General features: G+C 44.1%; 2 protein-coding genes across 6 annotated transcripts in view; both read left to right on the forward strand.

Moving 5' to 3' along the window:
- oma1 (OMA1 zinc metallopeptidase) overlaps positions 1 to 26,319 on the forward strand; it is a 32,687-nt gene that overhangs the window by 3,476 nt on the left and 2,892 nt on the right. Inside the window, exons 4-7 of the mRNA XM_079740323.1 lie at positions 16,740 to 16,847; positions 18,772 to 18,900; positions 19,419 to 19,493; positions 19,779 to 19,928. Of these exons, the coding sequence (XP_079596449.1) occupies positions 16,740 to 16,847; positions 18,772 to 18,900; positions 19,419 to 19,493; positions 19,779 to 19,928 (462 nt within the window). The remainder of the gene's footprint in view (positions 1 to 16,739; positions 16,848 to 18,771; positions 18,901 to 19,418; positions 19,494 to 19,778; positions 19,929 to 26,319) is intronic.
- On the forward strand, positions 16 to 16,726 carry LOC307078479 (uncharacterized protein). Of its 5 annotated transcripts, XM_079740324.1 has the most exons (10): positions 16 to 6,768; positions 6,922 to 7,075; positions 7,313 to 7,341; positions 7,444 to 7,527; positions 10,127 to 10,398; positions 10,494 to 10,630; positions 10,734 to 10,829; positions 11,005 to 11,120; positions 11,206 to 11,344; positions 11,453 to 16,726. In XM_079740324.1, the coding sequence occupies exons 1-6, from the start codon at positions 6,607 to 6,609 to the stop codon at positions 10,513 to 10,515; spliced, it is 723 nt and encodes a 240-aa protein (XP_079596450.1). In that variant the 5' UTR covers positions 16 to 6,606; the 3' UTR covers positions 10,516 to 10,630; positions 10,734 to 10,829; positions 11,005 to 11,120; positions 11,206 to 11,344; positions 11,453 to 16,726. The 5 variants fall into 5 exon arrangements, 3 of the variants coding, with proteins under 3 accessions (XP_079596450.1, XP_079596451.1, XP_079596452.1); XR_013811989.1 differs by having other exon boundaries at positions 16 to 6,231; positions 6,334 to 7,341; positions 7,444 to 10,398; XR_013811988.1 differs by having other exon boundaries at positions 16 to 7,341; positions 7,444 to 10,398; positions 10,739 to 10,829.

A 26,319-nucleotide genomic window follows, 5' to 3' on the forward strand; every position in this document is an offset into this window, starting at 1 on the left:
GGGTAAGGTAGGGTGCCATATTTGGCCCCCTGGCCAAATATGGCCCGCAGTGTAAATATATTTGGCCCGCAAGGCAATACCAAATGACTAGAGCTGGCCCGCCGGTAATTTACAGCGCATGTACCGCTAATAATACAAATCCCAGAATGCTCTGCTCGTGTTTTGGCGCGTCAATCAGTAGAGGACACATAAACACCCTCCCCTCTGTTGACAATAGTCATAGCAACCTCATGCTGCTACTGGCACCATGCTACCCATCCCAAAAATGGCGAAAAGAAAGGCAGAAAACAGGAGCTTTCTGGACAGGTGGGAGGCAGAATATCTGTTTACATATGCAAAAGACAGATTTGTTTGTCTTGTATGTGGAGCCAACGTGGCTATAACCAAAGAGTACAACATTAGAAGACACTATGAAACGAAACACCACGACAAGTGCAAGGACATGGACATGTTCAAAGGCGCCAGAAAGTAGAGGAGATGAAAAGAAGTTTGGTTTTACAACAGACCATGTTCAAAAAAGTAATATCACAAAGTGAGGCTGCTGTAAAGGCGAGTTTTATTGTGGCCGCTGTCGTGTTCTTGAAAGTAGTTCAATCCGGATCGCTTTTAACTCACTTTATTTGTTAAAGTATTTCGGCATGGTAACTATGAAGCAAAAAGGAGGGGAATTGTATTTAACACGCGTGTGAGCGACAAACAGCAGGGCCTTCATATCTATCTTCTTGTCTATCTAGTAACTCCGGGCAGCCATATGTTTCTGAACTCAAATCTGACTCCCGCTCTGGTTTGTATCAAGTAGGCGTGGCCAATGTGAAGTAGGCGTGGCCTATGTGACGTATTGGCTCCGGCTTCCTCACCTGTCTAAAGGTGCTGTCATCTGTGGCTGGAGTAGTTAATGCAGCTTGTATGTTGCATCCTGCTCCCCCTGTGGCTATGTATAGTAATTACAGCTTATATGTTTGATCCTGTTCCCATGTGGCTATGTGGAGGTAATGTAGCTTGTGTGCTTAGAATACGTAACACCGCAGAGATCGCAAAATCAGCCCGGCCCTTCAATGAGGGAGAGTTTGTGAAAAAGTGCATAATGAAAGTTTGTGATGTCGTGTGCCCAGAGAAAAAGCAAACAAGCAAGCAGAAACACAGTAGCTGATCGCACTTGTTATCTTGCCACCAATCTATATGACCAGCTGATGGAAAGGGGAAAATATTTCGTTGCAATCTCCCTTGCTGTGGATGAGAGCAGCGACACATCTGATACTGCCCAGCTGGCAGATGAAGTCTTCATCCGTGGAGTGGACTCAAATCTGTGTGTTACGGAGGAACTTTTGGAATTCAAATCAATGCATGGCACAACCACGGGAAAGGAAATCTTTGAAAAGGTTTCCAAATGTCTAACTGAAATGAAGCTGACTTTGGATAAACTCGTGGGATTAACGACAGATGGTGCGCCAGCGATGTGCGGTCAAAAGAGTGGACTGGTGGGCAGGGTACGGGAGAAGATGCGGGAGGAGAACTGTGCGGGTAAGCTAACTGTTTATCACTGAATTATACATCAAGAAGCACTGTGTGGCAAAGCCCTAAAGATGGAACATGTTATGGCCACAGTAACACGAGTAGTTAACTTTATAAGAGCCAAAGGTCTAAATCACCGCCAGTTCAAGTCTCTTTTGGAGGAGTGTGGTTCGGAATACGCAGACGTGTCTTATCGCACAGAGGTGAGATGGTTAAGCCGAGGAAAAGTACTGAACAGATGTATTAAGCTCCATGAGGAAATATGTCAGTTTCTTGAAAGCGAAGGGAAAGACACAGCAGAGCTCCCGGAGCAAAAGTTTCTGTGTGAGCTGACCTTTATGTGTGACATGTCTGTGATGATACGGGGGAGCGTATCATCACAGACATGTACGCTGCAGTGAGGGCTTTTAAAACTAAATTGTGTCTGTGGGAGAATCAGATGCTGCAAGGAAAACTGGGCCATTTTCCCTGCTGCCAAACAATTAAAACGCAGATCTCTACCGCAGTGTTCCCATGTGCACAGTTTGCTCAAAAACTCAGCATACTCGCCGCCGAGTTTACCCGTTGATTTGCCGACTTTGATGTCCAGAAATCTGAACTGCTCAGTAACCCTTTTGCAGTTGACGTGGAAAATGCATCTACCAACCTCCAAATGGAGCTCATTGAACTCCAGTGTAGTGACACGCCGAAGTCAAAGTATGATGACGTGTGTGCCGCACAGTTTCCACAATTTATCCCTGACACAATGCCTCAGCTCCGCACCCAAGCTGCTCAGATGCTCTATATATGTGAGCAACTGTTCTCCTCCATGAAGATGTCCAATACATCTCACAGGAGTCGTCTGACAGATAAACACCTTTGCTCAATCCTGTGGATTTCCTCTTCTCAGAGCCTTAGCCCAGATATTGATGAACTAGCATCCAAGAAGAGATGGCAGGTATCTGGCTTGAACACAGAGTAGATCAGTGTGTAGCAAACTGAGCTACAATTAAAGTTGTCTCTATGCACTTTTTCTTGCTAGTCCAAGGCATGGGCTTGCATGGTTGCACGTTAATTGAAGGATATTATTATTAGTCAATTGGTTTATTATTGTTATTTTCTTATTTATAATTAGCCTGTGGAAAAAGAATACTGTTAAATTTAAATTAAAAGAAGGCTGCATATAAAAGAGGCATACGATTTTTATTAAAATTTTATTGAAGAAATGAATGTCAATGATTTTGCATGTGTGCAATATTACAGGCATGAAAATCACTCACCTTTCGGCGAAATTCGCCGTTTTGAAACCAAAATAGGTGACCTACGTGAATCGTGTAGATTTGATGAAAAAATATTTGGGGGGGGGGGTAGGTTCAGAGGCCGGCCAGTTTATAGTCCTCCGTAAAGTGCTGTACTACACAGAGAGCCTGTCGGAGAACCTCTCCGTAGCTTACGTGCGCATCCAATATTTTTATCATATCAGTCGATGCAACAGAGACGGTAAGGGCTGTGATTGGTCCTCTAACAAAATCATTTCCGGAAACGCTACTCGGTTTGAATTTGGACCTTATTTAGTTTGTATGTTGTTTACTTTGCACATTAAGGACCAATAAAACACAAAATAGGATTTGTAAAGCTTTGGAAGTTTATTCACATAACTATTTGCATGATTTGTTGTCAACATAAGATCGATCAGGCGGCGAATTGCATTGCGTATCTGACATCCCGACGGAGAACTTTGAATGCTCGAGGGGTCTCCGTAGTCTGTCTTCCACTCATCACCCAACGGTGCAAACCTTTCAGACTACACGATTCTCAGATAGTCCACCAAGATTTAACATGTCACACTGTTGGAAGACTGGCAACACTACAAGATTCACGTTTGAAAGATATTTATATATTTATTTTGTAATAAAGGTTCCAGTAGTTTTTATATCTGCTCAATGCAGCAGTTCCTCACAGTAGTTGCGTTGCGCATGACATGAACGATACAAAGTACACGCAGCAACAACGTAGCCTAGCAACAAAGCATCAACAATGGATCCCGAGTACCTAGTAGGGTTGGATTTAGTGATTCATTTCCGCGAACCAGTTCGCGTCATTCAGTTCGCCAAGAGGAGTCGTTCGCGAATCGTTTCCGGTAGCGGTGAATCGAATCATACACGGTTCTCTGACTCAGCCCCTCGTTTGTTCGTTCGTTCGTTCGTTCAGTCGAGTTTCCGGGTCAGTCGAGTTTCCGGTAGAATCATGGAATGAACGTCTCAGACTCAGCGCCTCCCTCATTCTCATTCTCATACGTCAACATTACAACTTTAACCAAACGCAGCGGGATGGGGGGTGTAGTTGATTATTGGATGTTTAACATATCAGCAAAATAATAGACTTGATTTAGCAATGATGGTGGGTGTCCCGGGTGTTTTAGGCTCCCATAAACAGAACCCTGTGCAGCCAAAGACTAAATCTAGCTGCCAAAATTAACACTGCCTTCAAAACGAAAGCTGGTTAATTGTGAAAAATGCATTAAACTTTCATCAGACAACGCAGTTATACGCTATTGTAATGACCTCGCCGGTGACAAACCAGGTCACTTTAAACCCGTAACCAACGTCAAAAAGCCACACTAACAACAACCGGTTACCCGGGCAACCCCCCAACCCGGTCCCTTCAACGTGCAAGCCCCCAGCCTCCTGTTCTCCCAAGGCCCTCCCCCAGCTGACCTGATGATTCGCCCCCCACACAAGATTGACAAGAAGAACATCCAATGCATGCACAGAGAACAACTGGCATAACGGACAACGAAATACAATGCAACACATAACACACAAACTCTTTAAATGTCCCAGGGTCGCTACACTATAGACTCTAGAGTTTCTGGTATAAAGGCTGGGACGAATTTCAAATGATAAATATGTACACTTTATGTTGAAAGTATACTGTCACGATTTCCATTGAAACGAATTGCGCGGTGACTAGTCTTCACAACGAGAGCTGGTAGGTTGTGAAAAATGTGGTATAAAGGCTGGGACGAATTTCAAATTATAAATATGTACAATGCATCCTTTAAATACGTCCATGCAACAGATGGCCAATGTGAATAATAGATAGCTCACTCACTAAGCCCATTTGTTTTTTCTTCATTAAACCTGTTGATTTCTGTCTCTTATTGACTAAAATTCAACGAGAGCGTCCTAGACTCAGTCCTAGAACAGCATACGATTGGCTGGCTCTCGTGAGTCGTGACGTCTCTCAGTCGGTCCCTCCTCACCACTCACACAGTGAGTGAACGAACTGTCAGCGAGTCAGCGACTAGTGGGTCTGGGAGGAGTCGCGTCTGAGATCGAACGAGACGAACGAGGCGAACGAGACGAACGAGGCGAACGAGGCAAACAAGAGAGAGAGGAACCAGTTCAGTTCGTTCGTCTTAACGATTCGTTCATTCGAACTGATTCGTTCGCGAACGAGTCAACACTAGTACGAAAGGGAGGACGAAAGGGAAGAAAAAGAATAACAGATTGTGGACTCGTACTTGGGTTTGATCGCATTCATTTTTGTAGTAGTTACTCCTACTCAGCGTAGTGCAGTGAAGTTCGTTGGTAAACACTGCGCCTGAGCTCCAGCTGTTCGCAGGGTTCCCTCGCGCAACTGGGGGCGGTTTTCCCTCATGTCAACAATGGATACGTCATGGATTCCCCAAAAAAATCTGAAATGCCAAATTATTTGTCTTGGGGTTTTCGAACGTCGCAGACTAAAACATTGCAGATCGCAAGCATGTCACATTACAAGACCTCGTCTCGTCGCCGAATTTTCAAAATCGTGTACGACTCGCAAATTTGTCTGCGACAAACAAAGTGGGGCAAAATCGGGCTGAAATCATGTAGTGTTCCGATTTTGCCCCGATTACGACCTCTGAACCAGCCCCAGAGATTCAGTGAACTGCGAACAGATGCGCGTACCTAAAGGGTTGGTTTACAAGCAGTTCGGTTCGCTTGTGCTGACCAGAGCGGGATCCAGACCACCATCAGAAGCTGAAAGCACGCCTGGCCTCGGCGATTTACCTGACTGAATTTGGTGAGTGATCGTTTTAATCATTTTAATATGTTCTGGTATATCTAAGTTACCCAGGAGCTCTGTTGACATAGGCTTAGCTAACGTTAGCTACAGCTTGTAGGTTGCAGGTTGCAGGTTGTCCTGGCAAACAGATTTTCAGTTCTAAACAACCGAACGAGAGATGGCGTTTTCCATTGCTTCCATGTGTTGTTTCTTTCAAAATTAAAATAAATCAATTTCTAGAGGTGAAAATCACTACCGATCGAAACATGTCGAGACGTCCATGTATTCCCCTGGGGTATTAAAAGGAAAAGTTCATAATCGTTAGTTTCGTTGTTTTTTTTATATGAAGACAATCTATTCTCAATATTACTTACATCATTGGTAAAGCACATCAATTCGCAAAAAAATCGTTCCTTTTCTATAAAACGTTTGTGTGGCATAGGATTTCCCCTTGTTAATTTGGTGTGTAGAACCGAAAAGCAGTTGCTATGGAAACGTGACGTCACACTTTAGTACTCATTGAGCAGCTCCGGTGGAAAATGATTAGCTAACGCTACCGTTAGTCTAACATTAACTAGATATCGTTACTAAAGTAAGCTTGTATAGCTTAGGGTAAGTCACAAAACAGAAAACATACTACTTTCTAAAATCTATACAACTCCTTTTTCCAGGACGTGTGGATGATTTTAGGTGAGGGGACTGACAAGGTTGAAGGGTCAAGTGGTCCACCGTTCTATAAATAAGGCTAAACTAGAAGTTAGTGCTAACACTAATAAACATTATTTTTTGCAGAATGAGTGTGTTAGGAGAGAAGGATTCCGCCATCATCAACAGCTGGATGCTGGATTGAAATGCAGCTGGAACTGGTCGTGGCTTAAACTGGAAGGCAAGGTCTCAGTAAAAGAGCAAGAGGTGTCCTTTCATCTAGGAGATGTATTCATCAAAATCAACAGGCAGGGATTCGCCAGATGCATTCTCTGCCACAAAGAGATCAATTATGCTAACAAAGGCAGACATGCTCTGCAGGCTCACTGCCAGACGAACGTTCACAAGAAGAAGGTGGAGATGATACCTTCCACTCATAGTGTTGCCAGCAGCTTCCTTCCAGCATCAGCTAGGGTGAATCCAGCAAGTCAGAGTCAAGCCAACCAGAGGTCAGAAACAATCAGGCAGCAGTGCCAGGGAAAGATCCCCGTACCAGTCATGAACCGCATAGGAAATGCAGAGGTAGGTGGTGTACGCCTGTTAGTCAGCACAGGCAGCCTATACAGAGTACACTAGCACTTTGAGATTGTTAGTTATTGTATCACAATCAGCTCCCGTCACATCATCACCTAAACATGGAATACACTAGCTTGACATTAATTACATAATTACTAGGCAATGGTCCTTGGAACCTTGGCGGAGCATTCCATCTCGTTTTCTAAGGCTCCTGTAATTGTTGAGCTTGCCCAGACCCTTTCGGATAAACCAGCTTTGCAGGGAATGAAGCTGTCGCAGACGACAGCTTCATACAAGATGATCCATGGTCTAGGTATTTACAATTTCTTTCTTACCTACTATTTCAGTGTTTTGATTTACATTTTAGTGAACTGCACACATAAAACATGTTCCTTAAACTACCATGTTGCTATATATACTGCTATGTTGCCAGAATTACCTGTTGTATGATTTATATTGTACCAATTAGATTATGCATGTGATGTGACAAAATCTCTCTCTGACCGGACCTTTTCCAACCTGAAGATATTTCCCTTTTCGTTAAATTTAGACGAGAGTACCTCCAACAACAAAAAAAAGGTTGGTCTCATATTAAGCTATTGCCATCAAAGTCCTTTTGTTTTTGCTTCAGTGTATGCCCTGTAAAATGTTGCATGGCTAATAAACCTTTTTATGTTGAAGATCCTCTCCATGCTCGTTTGCTACTACCATGCAGACTTGAGGAAGGTGATAGTGGAGCATTTGGGGTCCTTGGAGATCGTGAAGGTGAATGCTGCTTCTTTAGAGAAGGTGCTCTGTGAGTTCTTTAAGAAAAACCACATCCCGTGGAATAACCTTGTGAGTATGCTGATGGACTCGTGTGCTGTGATGAGGGGCAGCAAGACCGGCCTCGAGATCAGGATGCACCAATACTGTCCCAACCTGCTCGATGTTGATGGGGACTCCTGTCATCATATACACTGTCCAGTTTTCACTAAGCTACCTACTATAACTTATCCTGAAACCCTTCCAGTGGGGAGTTTATGTATGGCGGATACAACTCCAATAGTCCCTCCTGTCCCCGGAGAATTTAGGCAAACTTATGGGTGTGAGCCTTATGTTTGGTCGGGCCCATTGAGAGCTGATATTCCCACCAACGTACGCACCAGGGCCACTATATGGCATGCTACTACCTTGCCCCATGCTGATATCGACTGCTGGAGAGGCACAAACACTCAATAGTTGTGGCGTGCTGGCAAGGGTTGGAGGTAGGGCGGAACTCACACCAAGTCCACCATCAGACCGTCGCGACTGCAGAGTGGGCTGTAATGTCTGTTGGGTAAAAGTGATGTTACCTGCAGCTGTAAGGCTGTCGCTAGCTGTTGCGACATGCCCACCAACCGCACCATCAACTGCCACATCTTCAACCTCTTCCTCCTCACCTCCGTCACCGTCGCCACCGTCACTTTGTTCTGTACAGTTCCTCTTCATAACCTCATTGTCACGTTGGCAGGTCCACTCATCCATCAGTTGCTCCTTGTCCTCTCAATGATAAAAGGAGCATCCATTTGTCCTTTCCATGCGGTCGATAGTCTCTCCAAGCGTACACAGCCTCTCTGAGTTCATCGAGTTTCCTATCCAATTTACCATTGTAGACCCCTCGCTGCGTCCATGGCACTACTATACTTTTCCCGAGCGGCTCAGCCTGATCAAAGGCAGACTTGAACTGTGTTACGAGAGCATCTATGTCCGGCGCTGCATACTTGGACCACAGCATTTCCATGATCAGTTTCAAGGAACCTTTGCTCACCGGCATCTCTCTTCTCCAGGGCGTCCCGCGACTCACTGTCGTCACCTGTAGGGTCTATCTGGCTCTGTGCGTCGATATATTCATTACCGACATCGAGGAGTTTGTCATAATCATCCTTCAATCTCGCCAACTCTTCTGACAACTCAACTTCACGTAAACGACCAGCACTAACATCAAGGCGGTTTATTCTTGTTGTAAAGTTTCTTTGCGCATGTGAGCGCCTCCGCTTTAAGCTCTCTAGATCTGGCTTGTCATCCGCCATTTTGGCTTCTCTAGGTGAACAGAATCACAAAAATCACCTTTTAGCGAAAGGACTCATTTAAAGGACTCGTCCAAAAGATTCGTTCGAAACGAATTACTCGTCCAAAAGATTTGTTCAAAACGAACGACTCGTTCACGAACGACACAGACGTCTTCCCGCGAACGACAGGCATCTTTCCCCGGTTGCTATGGCTGGTAGCGGCGTTGTTTACAAAGTCACTTTATTCCTTCTGCGGCTTTAATATCATCCACACAGCCTTACTCACGGTTGTGGAAGTTCTTCAGCCCTTTAACGGCCCCGTTAGCTCTTGGCTTCGGCTCCTCCGTTATAGCGGCGTTACTGACTCCGGGTCTCCGCTCCCGGCGCCGGTCATCAACGATGGCTCCTCCGCTCGGGGCCCGTGCAATCTCTGGCACGGCTCCGACGACGGTTTACAACTGTCCAGTTTTCACTAAGCTACCTACTATAGCTCAATAAACTCCCCACTGGAAGGGTTTCAGGATAAGTACGGCGGATACTACTCGAGTAACTTTATGGACTTTTATTGCACTCACACAAACAATAAGCACCCACGCACTACGTAGCCTGACTACCAAGTTACGCTAGCCTCTCAAGTTGAAAATAACTGTTAGTTAGACAGATAAATAGATAGGTTGTAAACCTGCAACGAAAACACAAACACAAAACCCAGAATTAACCAATGAAATTATACAAACATTCCCGTGACATTAATTCTTGATTTCAGTTACTAGCATGGTAGTTTATAATCACTCACCGGCAAGGCGTACTAGTCCTGACCATCAACTGATACTGATAAAATGCGACCTAAAGGCGTGGCCACCTGCGCACTGGGACTAATCGCGCATACACAGACACACAGTATGGAGATCAGGAAGGACAATAAACAAACCTGTAACCTGGTATAATTATAACATATATAAAATACAACATAAAATGTGCCTGAATTTGGAATAAGGTGGTAAATGTTGGTACTTATTTCCTCAAATGCCCTAGAACGTAATTATAACATCTATCACTTCCAATATATAATAAAGTAACAGTAATACTTACTGGGAAGTTCTACATACACAATGCGGCAAAGAAGTTCTCAGAGCCCTTTGACGGCTACTTGGAGAAGCTTTTCTGTGATCTCCAGGTTGACCGTCATTGGAGTCCAGACCAGGTAAACAAAATGCAGCTCTTGTCTAGACCACGGCTGCTGGCCCTACTGTACTGTACTGTGGTAAAACTATGGAATCTGTAGAATGTCTATGTATGTGTCTCTTTCAAAATCTTTTTCTGTCTTTTGTCAGGTGATGTACCTCAAGGAGATAGCTATGATTCTAAATCTCCCCGCCTCCAGCCCACAGAGGGGCTTTGTTCCTCATCGCTGGCTGTCTGCATACGATGCCAGCATGGCAACCCATGCCATGATGCCTGCGTACAGAGTCCTCTATTATGGCTACCTCTCCACTGCAGATAAGGAGCTGTATAGGGAGCCTTTGGAACTGATACACCAAGTACCACGTCAACCAGTCGGCAAGAGCCCGTATCAAGGTGGTTCAGGAGGAACTCAACAGGAAAGGTGATGAGACTTGATGTTCCAATCCCTTATAATAATAAGCACTTATACTTGTTTTGAAGTTACTAATGAGGACGAATATGTATTGTGTTTCACAGGCATGACTCCACAAGGCCGTGAGAGAAAAAAGAGTGTATGTCAGAAGCTGTGGCATGAGGAGACCACAACAGTCTTACGGCTCAGCATCTACATGGGTTTGCTGGCTATTCTCAAGGAGTATGTCATGGTTTTCCAGGTGGGTGTTAGTTGTGCTTGGAATTACTGCAACTTGACTGCACGTGCATGCACATCCAATGTTGGCAATCAATCAATTTCATAAGAATTTATTTTACATACAGAGTAGCCAGACATTGGTTCACAAACTTCATGATCGGCAGCTTCAGCTGTTCCTGGCCTTCATGGCTTGCTTTGTGAAGGCCGAAAACATTACTCTGGTAATTAACTCCTCCTCACACCCACTCTGCCTACTTTAGTATATATTATTGATTTTATCCCTGTTTTTACTGTTGTCTGTGCTATCAGTTGAGTATTTCCTTTTTTGTTAAGCAACCTGGGGTCTTTTGAAAGGCACTTAAGGTATTACTCCCATTAATTACTTCCCTTACATAGCTGTCTCCCAGGGCTCTGAGGGAGATGGTCCTGCAGGATCATATGCTGCTGCCCTCCAAGGAGGTCTATGTGGGACAGGAGGCTGACATGTTCAGGAGCCAGAATCCCAATCTGCTGTAAGTACCCTGCATCACCTACATGACCTTTTTTCTCAATTGTCAGTTTTTGGTGTTTTGTGTCAGCTGTTGGTGCCATTCCTAGCAGACGTCAGGAAAGCCTACATCACCACTACAGTGTACCTCCCGAAGAAGCTCCCCTTGGCCAGTCTGACTCTTACAGCCCTGTCTGCTCTGGACCCTCTTCTGAGAGGCCACTCAAAGGCAACCATCCAGTTGAAGAGGTAAGAATAACATTTCAAGTTTTTTTTTGCCATATTACCAGGTACTTTGGGATTTTTGTTTCCTCATGTCCTTAAACTGATTTCAAATTCTCATCCATTTCTTGGCAGGCTGAGTGGTATGCTGCGGCACCTCTTGCCAGCAGACCAGGACATCCAGAGAGAACTTGTGCGGTTCAATGTTGACCTGACCAGTGGGGGGGGTCATGTCTTTGACCAGCCAGATAAGAACCCCTCCCTGAGTGCGATGGTTAAATGTTGCCTCTCCATCTTTCACGGACCAAGGGTTGAGTCTTCTTTTAGTTCGATGAATGATGTTATAGACCAAAGGAGTGGCAACATGAATGTACCAACATTTAATGCAATCCAGACGGTCAAGTACACCCTGCAGTCCAGAGGGAAGACAGCCATGCAGCTCTACAGAATGGAGAATGTGAAGTTCGGGGAGGTGGACAGAACACTATGCAAGAACATCAACTCTGCAGTAGCCACATACAAATGCCAGCAGAAGATGAATCAGGAAGAAAAGTAGCAGCAACAGAGCAAGTATGGCTCCCAAGCACCTGGCAGTGCTCAGCAGGCCAAGAAACAGACTGCTGAAGAAGAGAAAAGGGCGAGGCTGAGACATGTGGCAAAACAGCGAAAGCGGGCCATGGAGACACTGGTGGTCCAGGCAAAGAAGAAAAAATTAGATCTGGTTCTGAGAGTATTGAAAAGTGTTTAATGTTTGTGTTGTGTATTGTGTGTTTTTTGCCAATAAAAAATATGGAATATTCAAAGTTTTCTTCGGGGGGAGGATACCCCGGACCCCCGTAGAGGGATAATATCCTTCTCACCTTTTTCACCCCTGACCCGTTTTCATGCCTGATATTCAGTTATATCAAGCTTTGCTTGTTCTATATTTGAACTTGTTTAGGTCCATTTTTTCAATAAATATCTTTGTTGGCCCGCGACTTTGTCCAAATGTTAAATTTTGGCCCACTGTATATTTGAATTTGTGTTTGAGTTTGTGTTTGATGTCCATACAATTTGCAGACTGTTGATAAATGCAGAAGAGCACCAAATAAACAAGCTATAGTACTGGTAATCGACATTTCTATTAGGGATGCACCGAATTTTCACCCACCGAACATTTTCGGCCGAAAATGGCCCAAAAGCGCATTTTTGGTTTTCGGCCGAAATACTTTTATCACCGAAACAACACGGCCGAAACAGAAATTTGTGATGACGCAAACAAAAAGCACGGCCAGCACACGCTTGTCTGGATAAGCGCCAATATGTCTGCGGTGCAGACGTTTTTCAATGTTTCTTAGAAAGACCCACGTATAGCGATTTGCAAAAATTGTAATGCCGAAATTTCAAGAGGGGGTACATTTACAAAGGGTTCTCCACGTCGGGTTTAATTTATCACTTGAAATCGAAACATCCTGATGCCATTCTCAATATGAGAAGAATGCGGCACAGAAAATAAAAATAAATTTGAGCACGCCCACTCCGTCTGTGGCGGACATTTTTGAAAAGGCAAGAAGGTTTCCAAGTGATGGTGCCAAGGCAAAGGGCATTACGCAGAAAGTTATGGAATTCATTGCCTTAGATGACCAGCCATTCTCTGTTGTAGAGGATGTGGGGTTTCGTAGGCTCATAGAGCATATTGAGCCCCGTTATGCCATGCCGAGCAGATGGCATTTCTCAGACGTATGTTTACCTGAGCTATTTAATGTTGTTGCATCTCATGTCCATGAGCTTATGGCGTCAGATATTACAGCAATCAGTTTCACGACCGACATATGGAGCTCAGACGTCAGCCACACTGGTATGCTCAGTCTAACGGCACAGTGGATCGACACAGATTTCAAGCTGCAAAAGATTCTGCTCCATTCACAAGAGTTTAGAGGGTCACATACAGCAGCAGCCATTTCTGATGCATTCGCCAATATGTTTGACATCTGGCATATCGACCCATCTAAAGTGCATGCCATAGTCAGTGACAATGCAAGAAATATGACTAAAGCGAAAGAAGAAAGCCGGCTGAAAGGAATACGGTGCATGGCCCACACACTACATCTGGCTGTGAACAAGGGAGTGTTGTCTCAACGCAGCGTAAAAGACGTACTGGCTATAGGCAGAAGAATTGTTGGCCACTTTAAACATTCTCAGCTGGCCTATTCCCGCTTACAGTCTATGCAAGATCAGTTTGGAACACCAACAAAACGGTTCCAGCAAGACGTGAGTACACGGTGGAACAGCACTTATTACATGCTGGAAAGCCTCTTCGCGCAAAAGCGAGTCTTGGCTGCATACAGCGCAGATCACGAGCTCCCCGCGACATTCACTTCACACCAGTGGGTCTTAATAGAGAACATCCTCTTTCTTCTTGCCCCCTTTGAGCAGCTAACTAAAGAGATCAGCTCCTCTGATGCATCTGTAGCAGACGTTATTCCTTTAATTGCAGCACTAAAGCGTCTTCTAAGCAAAGAGGTTGAGATGGACCACGGAGTGAAAACAATGAAAAGTACACTCTTGGAGTCTGTCAGCACACGTTTCACTGAGATCTATTCGGATCCGCTGCACTTCATCGGGACTGTACTTGATCCGCGTTATGAAGATCATTACTTGGATGTGGGATGGATGGATGCGGAGAACCCGCTTGGAGATGGAGAAGCGCACAGCGCAGGAGACGGAGAGCAGAGCGCAGAAAAAAGGACTCGTCTCTCTGCACCAGATGAGGGGCATGCACCCTCGTTGTCTGATATGTTCAATGAGATCCTGCAAGAGAGTGCACCAAATAATAGGTAGGCTATTCTGTTCTGACTTGCTTTATGTGACCATCAGGTGATTTAATTTTTCTGCTAGACATTTTTTATTTTATTTGACAAAAATGTTTATTTATGCACTGGCCCTTGAGCGGTTGAGGACAAGCTCAACCGCTCAACAGTTAGATGGTTATCTGTCTGAAGTCCCCATCACCAGAAGTGATAACCCTCTTGCCTACTGGGGAAATAACAAAGGCCACTTTCCTGACCTGGCAAAGAAAGCACTGACAGCGAGAGACTGTTCAGTGCTGCAGCTCATATTCTCGATGAGAAGAGGAACAGACTTCACGGTGATAAAGCAGAGAAGCTACTCTTCATCAAGAAAAACCTGCCACTTTACCTGAAAAAGTAGAATGGGCTTGTGTCTAGTGTTTAAATATTTGTTTTCCACTTTGCACACCTGCAATTCTTGGTGCATTTGTTGTTGTTAAAGGGCTATGGTTAACATATGGGCTATGGCAATCTTTGTTTTGATGTTATGTTGTAGGCCTACAGAGAAAATATTGTTACTATATTTATTTATTTATTTATATATATATATATATATATATATATTGTGTATTGTTGTTGCTGTCTTGTTCTGAATGCACTTTGTTGTAGTAGTCCTACAGAGAATGCACTTTATTTAAATGTACTTTGTGGTTTTGTAACATATTTAATTTTACAATCTTTCAGCAGGCCAGTCAGTTACAGGCCTGTAAATTATTATTTATTTGATGTACACATGAGTGGGGTCAAGTTAAACATTTTATTTTAAATTTTATTTTATTTTATATTGCGCATTGTTGTAATGTCGGTGCTAAATAAATATTTTCATACTTTTGTAATTGATTTATTATTTGAATTGCAATGCCTTGGTTTTTTGAAGTTAGTACACAGTCATAGCCATAAATGCAATGGTACTAATAATCGGCATAATAATTTCTTTTGGTGTTTCGGTTTTCGGCGTTGGTTTCCTCATTTTCGGTTTCGGCCAAGAAATTTCATTTCGGTGCATCCCTAATTTCTATATCTTCAATTGCTAGCAGTTGGCATATCTGGAGTAGGTGCTGCTTTTGAATCTTTATACTTGACAAAACACTGTATCCTCCAGAGCTGGCGATCGGTTAAAGGCGCTGTAAGCAATATTATTTGTTAAAATAAGTTTAAAATTAGACGATATTGTGACAGCCATCACTGATATAGTGTCAGTGAAATCAGTCTCCCAACCTCTCTGCTCGGCAATAAACAAAACCAAAAAAATCCCACCTTATCCATTCAGGAGAGAGAGCTCCACAGTGAGGCAGTCCTCCCTGCGCCCTCACGGAAAGGCAGCAAGATTAAAGTGTTGCCTAACAATGGCGGAACAGGGGACGTTTCGGATCCCATTGCTGCCAGGAAAAGCTTACACCCAGAAACGGCAAGCGAGAAAAATGTTTGCAGAAAAAGAAAAGAAAGAAGACTGCCAGGGCAAAGACATTTATATGGATTCGGTCAGTAGAAAAACATGTGGTTACATGGGGACGTGGGAGGGGAGTGCTTACTGCAAACATTTTACAGGAATTTTGCCAAAACCACGACTTAGCTCAAAGTGCCTTTACAGCTGCTTTCACACATACGTGTAAGTTCTGTTATTCTCATGATCGGCCGTATGTGTGAACAACATATCCTGACATTGGTATCCTGAAAATCTCCTGAAAAAAGACTACCACTGAGGTAGTACATTCTCTGTAGGAAATGTAAATGACATATGTGAATGATGAGTAGAAAGTCTGTATTTCTCACACCACTTGTGTGAGCGTGTCGATGATGCTTCTTTCTGCATTTGCATGTCATTGAGTGACCCTAAATGATAATCAGCCTGATGCCTTTTGTTTGCTGAATGGTTAAAAAATATTTCAATGTTGGCACTGCTTTTCATGTAATTCGTGGTGAACACTTAAAGATAGGTCTTATCGTCACCCTAAAAGTACACATCATACAATAATTAATTAATTACAATACATGAGTTCACAGCTGACGGCGTTTTTTAAATTATTATTTACAACAGTTAGCTGAACATTATAGGGTCACAGCCTTCCACTCCCCTGGTTTCTAATTCAAACACAGAAACCAACTACATTTGTCCCAGTGTTTGCTATATGTGAAATTAAGCAGAAAAAACATGCTATCTTTCTCCGGTAACGCAGTCGTTTGCGACGCCGTTGTTCTTCGTTGTTTCTTCTATTTGTCTCCAACTCATGCTCCGATCTTTCATTGATTGATGCTTCGGATGTTGTGGATGCAAAGGAATATATGATGCATCGTTGCAGCAACATTTAAGATGATCGTGGTGAGTTCTGCCTGTTCTGCATCGGTGCTCTCTGTGGTCAAACCAAAACAAACTAGAGTGGCAGTGGACGCACTTATCCCGCCTCCTGCAAACTAAGACCCTATGTCATATCCTGCCCCTTATAAGCCCACCCCCCTAAACCCCCCATTGACTCTACTGATGTCGGAACGAAATCGATGTCCGCATATAAAGCATCCAGTGTGAATCAGCTTCAGGGTCGAATCTCCGATGACCGTCTAATGACTGATGGCTGGTTATGTGTTTCTCTGGGCAGAATGGCAAAGTGTTCATGTTTACTGGAATGCTTGAAATGGTGGCAGATATTCACCAGCTCTCCTTTGTCCTCGGACACGAGATGGCCCACGCCATTCTGGGCCACTCCGTGAGTACCAACACACATAAATACATACAAGCATACAAACACACTTTTGAAAGAGCCAAACCCAGTAGAAAATGTTGACCTCACCCATTGCAGCCATATTTCTTGATGGATTTTCCAGTGTATCTTTCTGACTTTTATGACATGGGCAGAGGTTGTTTTGAGGGGTTTTCATGGCAACAATATTTATCAGGCCTTTTATGTTCCTGTGCGTCTCCTTTTTTACCTCAGTTTAGATCAGATTTTTGTTTTTTTTTCGAGTGCGAGCGTCCCTGCTCCGAAAAGGGAATTTAATTTGTTGAAGGGAATGTGAAAAACGGTATATTTGGATTGTAAAACGCATGAAAATATTAATGAATGATCTTAAATCCTTTTCTTTGGCAAGTGACCATGGTATAATAACTGCGATAATGCCCTTTGAGGTGTCAAAAACATGTTTGATCGGCGTAATTAAAGGGGACTACTTTTTAAGGGAGATTAACTCAAACAGAGTATACATTTAATAAGCATGAAATACGAATAAGGAAAAGCATAATTAGTAAAGTATTTGAATTGTCTTATGTTGGCAAGCAAGAGTAGAATAAATGGGATAATCAGACTTATTAAAACGGTTTGTGCAACCAACCGCACAACAAGACATGATTGCGGCTCTTGTCGTTCTCGTCTCTTTCTGCATATGACATGCTCGTAGAGCAGGGAGTGACGTAGACTGATAATCCCTCTATAGAAAGTACACTGGTGTGAATTTGCGCTAGACAGCCGCGTTTACATGGACACTTCTGATCCGATTAGAAGTGGAAGAACAGCTCAATCGGAATAAAAAATGATCATATATACGGCTCATTCGGAATAAAATTCTCTGATCGGAATATAATTCCATGCGGAATACAAGAGGTGGTGTAGTCCGCTATAATCGATGTATACACTTCTTCCGATTGGTTTGGGGTGGGTGCGGCTACTTTTTAACTTGGAGAGATGGCATCAGCAGCTGCTGTATTTCGCAATTGGTCAGTCAGTACTTTTATGCATACTGAACTTGACCACTGTCAAGGAAAGTGGATTTTTTGCCTGATTCACGTCTTTCTTCTCACTCCGTAAGTAGTCCGGTAACTTATCAACCCCAGCGCGTCCGGTTTCTAAGCGACGTCAACGTCTTTGGCTGACTAATTCTCTGCTGTTTTGGCAAGGAGCCATGTAATAATGTATACAACGTCGCCGGTCATTATCGAAAATAATACCCTTCAGGGTGAAGCAAGACACCTCCGCTTCGCATCCCTGTCCGGTTCGCCCTGTCTGGGCTTATTTACCCGATAATGACCGGCGTTCTGTACTATAACATTATCCCTTACATACTGTATATCATATAAGTCCAGACCAACATAACAGTTGTGCGGGAGAGACATACGAATGTAATCTTACCACTTTTGTAAATGCCATAGGCCTATATACAGTACATTTGGGTTGCATGATAGGAATAGATCTATTCCAATTAGAAATCGAATCGGATCAGAAGTGTCCATGTAAACGCGGCTCGTGTTGTGTGCAACGCGTAGGTACTATTTCATGTAACTCTCTCTGACACTCACTGTCTATGTCTACTTTGTGACATATTGATTAACTATGTTTTAACTATTAACTATTAACTATGGACCAAGTCCCGTTGGGACATCTTGATTAATCCAACTCCTATGGTCTCTCTCTTGAAGTCGTGCTGGTATTAAAAAATATGGTGAAGGTATTAAAAATGGTATTAAAAGGTAGTAAATTCAATTTAAGAATTTCTGTATCAACCCTGTCACTCACTCACTGGCCATCACGAAACCCCATCACAACATCCCAATTCTCTCTTGCTCTCATGTTCCTGTGTCTGTGTCCCCTACTGTCTGATACCTCTCATCACATTCACCTCCTTGTCCCTATCCCCAAGGCGGAGCAGGCCAGCCTGTCCCACGTTGTGGACTTGCTGTCTCTTATCCTGCTGACCGCCATCTGGGCCTTGTGTCCCCGGGACAGTCTTGCCGTGTTTGGACACTGGATCCAGGGCAAACTTATACAGGTCAGACCAATTACTTATACACATAACCCGCGGCAATGCTAATGCTGACTCTCCTCTGCAGCTTTTCCATTATCGCCACCCCTTTTCCACTGGTTTCCCAATACAATACAATACAATATCTTTGGATCTCCAGTCCGATCTCATCTGAGCAATAATGAAAATGCAAATCGGGGACCTTGCTCCGAACTAGGGCTGGGCGATTATCGAATTTGATCGCCATTTCGATTTTGGCGTCAAACGATCACAAAACCAATATAATCGAGTTTTCGAATATTTTGTTTAACAGCTGGAGACATATTTGTACATTATTTTAGATTTGAACATTTTCTTTTTGACCATTATGTGTATTTTTTTAAGGTGAAATTTCAAAGTTCACAGTTACAAAGTGTTTTAGATAGATTTGAAAAGTTAATGTTGGATCAGCCTCCATCGCATTTCACACCAGTCTTGTTGATGTTCAAATTCTTGAACCCTGTGATTCTGTATCCTCTGCCTGCCGCGTCGGATTCCTCTCTTAGCTGATGTTCCGCCGTCCGTACAGCAGGAAACTGGAGACCGAGGCTGACAAAGTTGGCATGCAGCTGGCAGCTAAGGTAAAGCAGCATGACTGCGCTCATCCCATTATATTGCATTGTGTTACCAGGGACGTCATCTCCCTTCAGGGCTCTCTTCCCCTTAAACATTATCAATTTGAAGAATTGTCATTAGCATGGTATTTTAGCCTAAAGGAATCCCAGCACTGTCAGTTACTTTACGAGACACCTGGGGGCACTGTTATCAAACCAAACAAGGTTATCCTGCTGCAGAATGCGGTGTGTGTGGTTGACTCCTGGGGGGCATGCGTGTTGGTGACGTGTGGGCGTAATCCTCTGCTGCAGGCGTGCGCAGACGTGCGCGCTGCCCCGGTGTTTTGGCAGCAAATGGAGATCACAGATCAGCTGAGGGCAGTGCCAGCTATCCCAGAGTGGCTGTCCACACATCCCTCACACAGGAACCGAGTTTCACAGATGGACCGCTTTGTGCCTCAGGTACGCACACACATGCACATGCACACATGCACGCATGTGAGCATAAACACTGGATTACTTAATACTGGACATTTTGTGGAACATGGGCCTGGTTGCCATGTGGTTTTAACACAATAAACAGATCTTTTGAGTGCTTCGGCATTCAAAAACAGGAAAGCGTTGACTGTGAAAATGAGTCGAATGGATCTCTATTAACATAAATATCATAACAAATCATGACCAAAGACTTAATGCTTTAATCTCTCTTGGCTGTGTGTTTATATACTGGGGACCCCTTCTGCTCTCCCGACAGCCCCTCTGCCTGAGGCTGTGTGTCAAGTGCTCCTCTGAAGAGCTGAGTTTAAAAGGTATTTGTTGAATTGAGGGTTCCATATTGATTCACCTTTCCGTCCTGACTGGCGTGTGTAGGGAAGGTGTAGGACGGGCTAAGGTATAAAATATTATTTTTTTTCCATGGCGCAAGGATAGGCTCTCTGTGAGAGCGCTCTTTAAAGGTCACATGGCATGAAAATCTCACTTTATGAGGTTTTCTAACATTAATATGAGTTCCCCTAGCCACCAGTGGCTAAAACTTGCGTTCGGTGTAAAACGAGCACTAGGTATCCTGCTCGCCTTTGGAAAAATGGAAGCTCAGGTGCGCTGATTTGAAATGTGGCCCCATATGTCATCATAAGGGGCCAAGTTACCTCCCATTTCTCTTCCTTGCCCACCCGGAGAATTTGGCCCGCCAATGAGACTGTGATTACACACACTGCAACGCAAGTCTTTTACACGTCTTTGTTATTTGGATAACGGTCCGCTGTTGGTGTTATGGCACAAAACACCATGGCGCAAGGATAGGCTCTCTGTGATAGCGCTCTTTAAAGGTCACATGGCATGAAAATCTCACTTTATGAGGTTTTCTAACATTATATGAGTTCCCCTAGCCACCAGTTGCTAAAACTTGCGTTCGGTGTAAAACAAGCACTAGGTATCCTGCTGTTGGTGTTATGGCGCATAACACGTTGGTTCTCTGACATCTCTGGTATTTCCACAACAAGACTGTAGTTGGGGTTATCTTAGCCATGGTTGTGAAGGAATTGGGGGAAAGGAACTTTGGCTTTGACTCCCTGAAGTACGTGAACTGCGACATGGGGGAGAAAGAAATTGTTGCCAGCGGGAAGCCGGCAGCTGGCAGTGGGCAGCGCGTGGTTCAGTCTACTTCAGATTGATGTGGAGGTGGAAGAACCAGAGACGTCGGAGAACACGACGCAGTCGTTTGTGATTCATAATATCGTCTGGAGGCGCACACAGTTTTTGGCCGTGATAATATGTTTTATATGATATAGATATCTATGTATATATGATATTATTTAGATATAGAGCTCCAGGACTGTAATGCAAGTTTTGTACACTTCTTTGTTATTTGGATCACCGTTCTGCTGTTGGTGTTATGGCGCATAACACATCGGACTCTCGTCTCTGGTATTTCCACAACAAGACTTTTGTTGGGGTTATCTCAGCCATGGTTGAGAAGGAATTGGGGGGAAAGGAACTTTGGCTTTGACTCCCCGAAGTACATGAACTGCGACATGGAGGAGAAAGGGATTGTTGCCAGCCGGCAACCGGCAGCTGGCAGCGCACGGTTCAGTCTACTTCAGATTGATGTGGAAGTGGAAGAACCAGAGACGTCGGAGAACCTGACGCAGTCGTTTGTGATTCATAATATCATCTAGAGGCGCACACAGCTTTTGGCTTTGATAATATGTTTTATATGATATAGATACAGTGGGGCAAAAAAGTATTTAGTCAGCCACCAATTGTGCAAGTTCTCCCACTTAAAAAGACGAGAGAGGCCTGTAATTTTCCTCATAGGTAAACCTCAGCTATGAGAGACAAAATGAAAAAAAAAATCCAGAAAATCACATTGTCTGATTTTTTTAAGAATTTATTTGCAAATTATGGTGGAAAATAAGTATTTGGTCACCTACAAACCAGCAAGATTTCTGGCTGTAGCAGACCTGTAACTTCTTCTTTAAGAGGCTCCTCTGTCCTCCACTCGTTACCTGTATTAATGGCACCTGTTTGAACTCCTTATCAGTATAAAAGACACCTGTCCACAACCTCAAACAGTCACACTCCAAACTCCACTATGGCCAAGACCAAAGAGCTGTCAAAGGACACCAGAAACACAATTGTAGACCTGCACCAGGCTGGGAAGTCTGAATCTGCAATAGGTAAGCAGCTTGGTGTGAAGAAATCAACTGTGGGAGCAATTATTAGGAAATGGAATACATACAAGACCACTGATAATCTCCCTCGATCTGGGGCTCCACGCAAGATCTCACCCTGTGGGGTCAAAATGATCACAAGAACGGTGAACAAAAATCCCAGAACCACACGGGGGGACCTAGTGAATGACCTCCAGAGAGCTGGGACCAAAGTAACAAAGGCTACCATCACTAACACACTACGCCGCCAGGGACTCAAATCCTGCAGTGCCAGACGTGTCCCCCTGCTAAAGCCAGTGCATGTCCGGGCCCGTTTGAAGTTTTCTAGAGAGCATTTGGATGATCCAGAACAGGATTGGGAGAATGTCATATGGTCAGATGAAACCAAAATAGAACTTTTTGGTAAAAACTCAACTCGTCGTTTTTGGAGGAGAAGGAATGCTGAGTTGCATCCAAAGAACACCATACCTACAGTGAAGCATGGGGGTGGAAACATCATGCTTTGGGGCTGTTTTTCTGCCAAGGGACCAGGACGTCTGATCCGTGTGACTGAAAGAATGAATGGGGCCATGTATCGTGAGATTTTGAGTGAAAACCTCCTTCCATCAGCAAGGGCACTGAAGATGAAACGTGGCTGGGTCTTTCAGCATGACAATGACCCCAAACACACCGCCCGGGCAACGAAGGAGTGGCTTCGTAAGAAGCATTTCAAGGTCCTGGAGTGGCCTAGCCAGTCTTCAGATCTCAACCCCATAGAAAATCTTTGGAGGGAGTTGAAAGTCTGTGTTGCCCAGCGAAGGCCCAATAACATCACTGCTCTAGAGGAGATCTGCATGGAGGAATGGGCCACAATACCAGCAGCAGTGTGTGAAAACCTTGTAAAGACTTACAGAAAACGTTTGACCTCTGTCATTGCCAACAAAGGGCATGTAACAAAGTATTGAGATGACCTTTTGTTATTGACCAAATACTTATTTTCCACCATAATTTGCAAATAAATTCTTTAAAAATCAGACAATGTGATTTTCTAGATTATTTTTTTTTTTCATTTTGTCTCTCATAGCTGAGGTATACCTATGATGAAAATTACAGGCCTCTCTCATCTTTTTAAGTGGGAGAACTTGCACAATTGGTGGCTGACTAAATACTTTTTTGCCCCACTGTATCTATGTATTATATGATATTATTTAGATATTGAGCTCCAGGACTGTAACAAAAGTGTTTTACACTGCTTTGTTATTTGGATCACCGTTCTGCTGTTGGTGTTATGGCGCATAAGACGTCGGACTCTCGTCTCTGGTATTTCCACTACGAGGCTCGTAGTTGGGGTTATCTCAGCCGTGGTTGAGAAGGAATTGGGGGAAAGTTACTTTGGCTTTCACCCCCTTAAGTACATGAACCATGACATGGAGGAGAAAGGGATTGTTGCCCGCGATTGTCTCCCGCTTGAGCCCCGCTTCCCGCTGCCCACTGCCGAGGGACCACTGCCTCGGCGCTGCCCGCTGCAGCAGTCGGTGGTGCCTAACTGCTGCCCGCTACCGAGGCGTTGGTCCCTCGGCAGCGAGGCTCCAGCGGGAGACAATCGCGGTCAACAATCGCGGGCAACAATCGCGGGCAACAATCGCGGGCAACAACACCTTTCTCCTCCATGTCGTTGTTCACGCCTTATTAACGGCGTTAACGCAAACCAATTTTGACGGCGTTCATTTTTTTATTGCGCAATTAACGCTCTTTTGTCTTGGCAAACGTTGTACATTTTTCACCTGCTGTCTAGCAACAACTAGTCACGTTAGAAAAACTACAACACCATACCGGATCTAGCTACACCGGAAACACAACAACAAGCACGCCGCACAAACTTGTTGGGGCAAGCAAGGATACAGAGTGGGTGAAAAACCCCTTAAAAGTGTGTGTGTGTTTGTGTGTCACTCTGTTTGAGCCTGCACGAGAGTTCAATGTTGTCATTACCTGTTGTGTCTTTCTGACCAATCGCAGTTCAAGGCCCACCTGGGCTGTACCACTTCTTGAGGGGCCGCTCAGTAACTCCCCTCTAGACAAAATCGACTTGGTTGCGATGTTGACAGTTTGTGAGTGTTGCGTCTGTTGAGCGAGTGAGAGGTTGCGGGCGCACAGCTCAGGCTGCCGGACGGCGCTGCAAGAAACTGTTATAAACGCAATATTGTTATCCCGCAGTAATCAGCCCGACAGCCCCGAAACGTTAACGGCCCACCAGGAATTCTCCCGACTCTCCCGATTACCACTCCGCCACCGTGTGTGTGTGTGTGTGTGTGTGTGTGTGTGTTGTTCTACAGCCTGGTATTGTGTATAGGCCTATGTTCGGTAGGAATATTCATACTGGTTTAAATAATAACTGTTATACTATTTCCCATCTTTGCTGAGCAAGAGTTTTGTTTGAAAGTTCAGTGATTGAAACATCAACAAAAGCCTGGGCTATTGAAGTTTTACGGTAGGCCTACCACTGTCATATACCTACCCGATGTCAAGTGGAACGGGTTGAATTCACTGCGGGTCTCTCTTCTTATATCCATCCTACCAAATATATTTTATTACTGTCCTTCTCAACACTCTCTGATCTCACTAAAAGGCTAGCAGCACGAAATCAAGGGATATTTAGAATAGAATAAAATGTATGATTAATCGCAAGTTAACTATGACATTAATGCGATTAATCGCGATTAAATATTTGAATCGCTTGACAGCACTAATAGATATCGATGTATGTTATGATATTATTTAGATATAGATCTCCAGGACTCCCGCCAGAGCACCCGGAGTGTTCTAGAATATTTACAGAACACGGACAAAGGCTGTATGCTCCTCACCATTGCGATACATCCACTGCGCATGGTACCGTGGCCACAAGCTGCTCAGGGCCACACCCTCACCCTCCTCCTTGACCCACCTCTCTCCATCTCATTTGCATTAAAGTTACAGACCCCGAAACGGCGTGTTAGGGGACAGCTCAATGTGCGACTGGCTCGTAGTGGCTGTAATTCTGCACCATGGCTGAATTTTGGGAACGTCTGCAAATACTGTGTTAGGGGCCCACTAATATCTATGTTAAGGCTACGTTTAAATGATGACGGTCTGAACAGAAGCCGCAAAAGTGGCAGAGTTTTGCGTCTTGGCAGTGTAGACGGAAACGCTACGGCGGAGCATATTCAAGTTTTCCACTCTGGAGGGTGGTTTCAGATTTTTGCGTTTTTAAGCCCCAAAAATGCCGTCACCGTCTAAACGAAAGGCACTTCCGATAAAATATTTTGTCATTTTTACCCACAAGCGTCCGCGTGTAAACGGGGCCTAAAGCATCCATAAAATAAGGACCTTTAATGCTTTTGATAAAAAAGTAGAGAAAGCGAAAGTTTGACCACCGTTCAACTAAAACCACCACTTTATATTATGATCCACAACGAGTACACAGAATTTAGAAGGGACTCAAGTATCAGTGGCCTGCTTATGTTTGTATACAACAGACAATGAAGTGCTCCAGTTTTCAATATCTATAATGTTCGGCACTGAAGTGTATTTGGAATATGATGAAGTGATACAATAATGAACTTTAGGGTCTACGAGGGAAGCCGGTAGTTAACAGAACCCAGTAGATGGGCTCATTTTGGATTATTTTTTTAAAGGGGACATATTATACCACCAGGTGTGAGTGTGATTAGCCGTTACAAGCCGTTTTGAAAATCTGCGTCTTCTGACATTACAAGTGGGCGTGTCCACCTAGATTTGTGCTGGATAGATCAGTCTACTAGCCTACCCAGTGGACTGAAGCAAACATTGCTCATCTATGAAGCATACATCAAGGTGGACACGCCCACCAGTGATATCAGAAGACACCAATTTTCAAAACAGCTTGTAACGGCTAATCACACTCACACCTGGTGGTATAATATGTCTCCTTTGAGAAAAAAATTAAAACACACACGGTGTCACTGATTTTGTGTGTTGGTGTGTGCATGTCATTTCTCCTCAGTTATATTTGCACACACGCACAGGTCTGCCAGTCAACGGTAGTATTAACCTTGACAGTGAGTTGAACTGTTGATCTTGGCCCTGCTCTCCCTGTCAGACGCTGCTGAGTCTGAGACAAACAGATGGGCGTGTGTGTGTGTGCGTGTGTGTGAGTGTAAATTCAACTATGTTGCCCCTTATCC

Source organism: Pollachius pollachius (assembly GCF_949987615.1).
Source record: "Pollachius pollachius genome assembly, chromosome: 7".
In the NCBI taxonomy this organism is placed as follows: domain Eukaryota; kingdom Metazoa; phylum Chordata; class Actinopteri; order Gadiformes; family Gadidae; genus Pollachius; species Pollachius pollachius.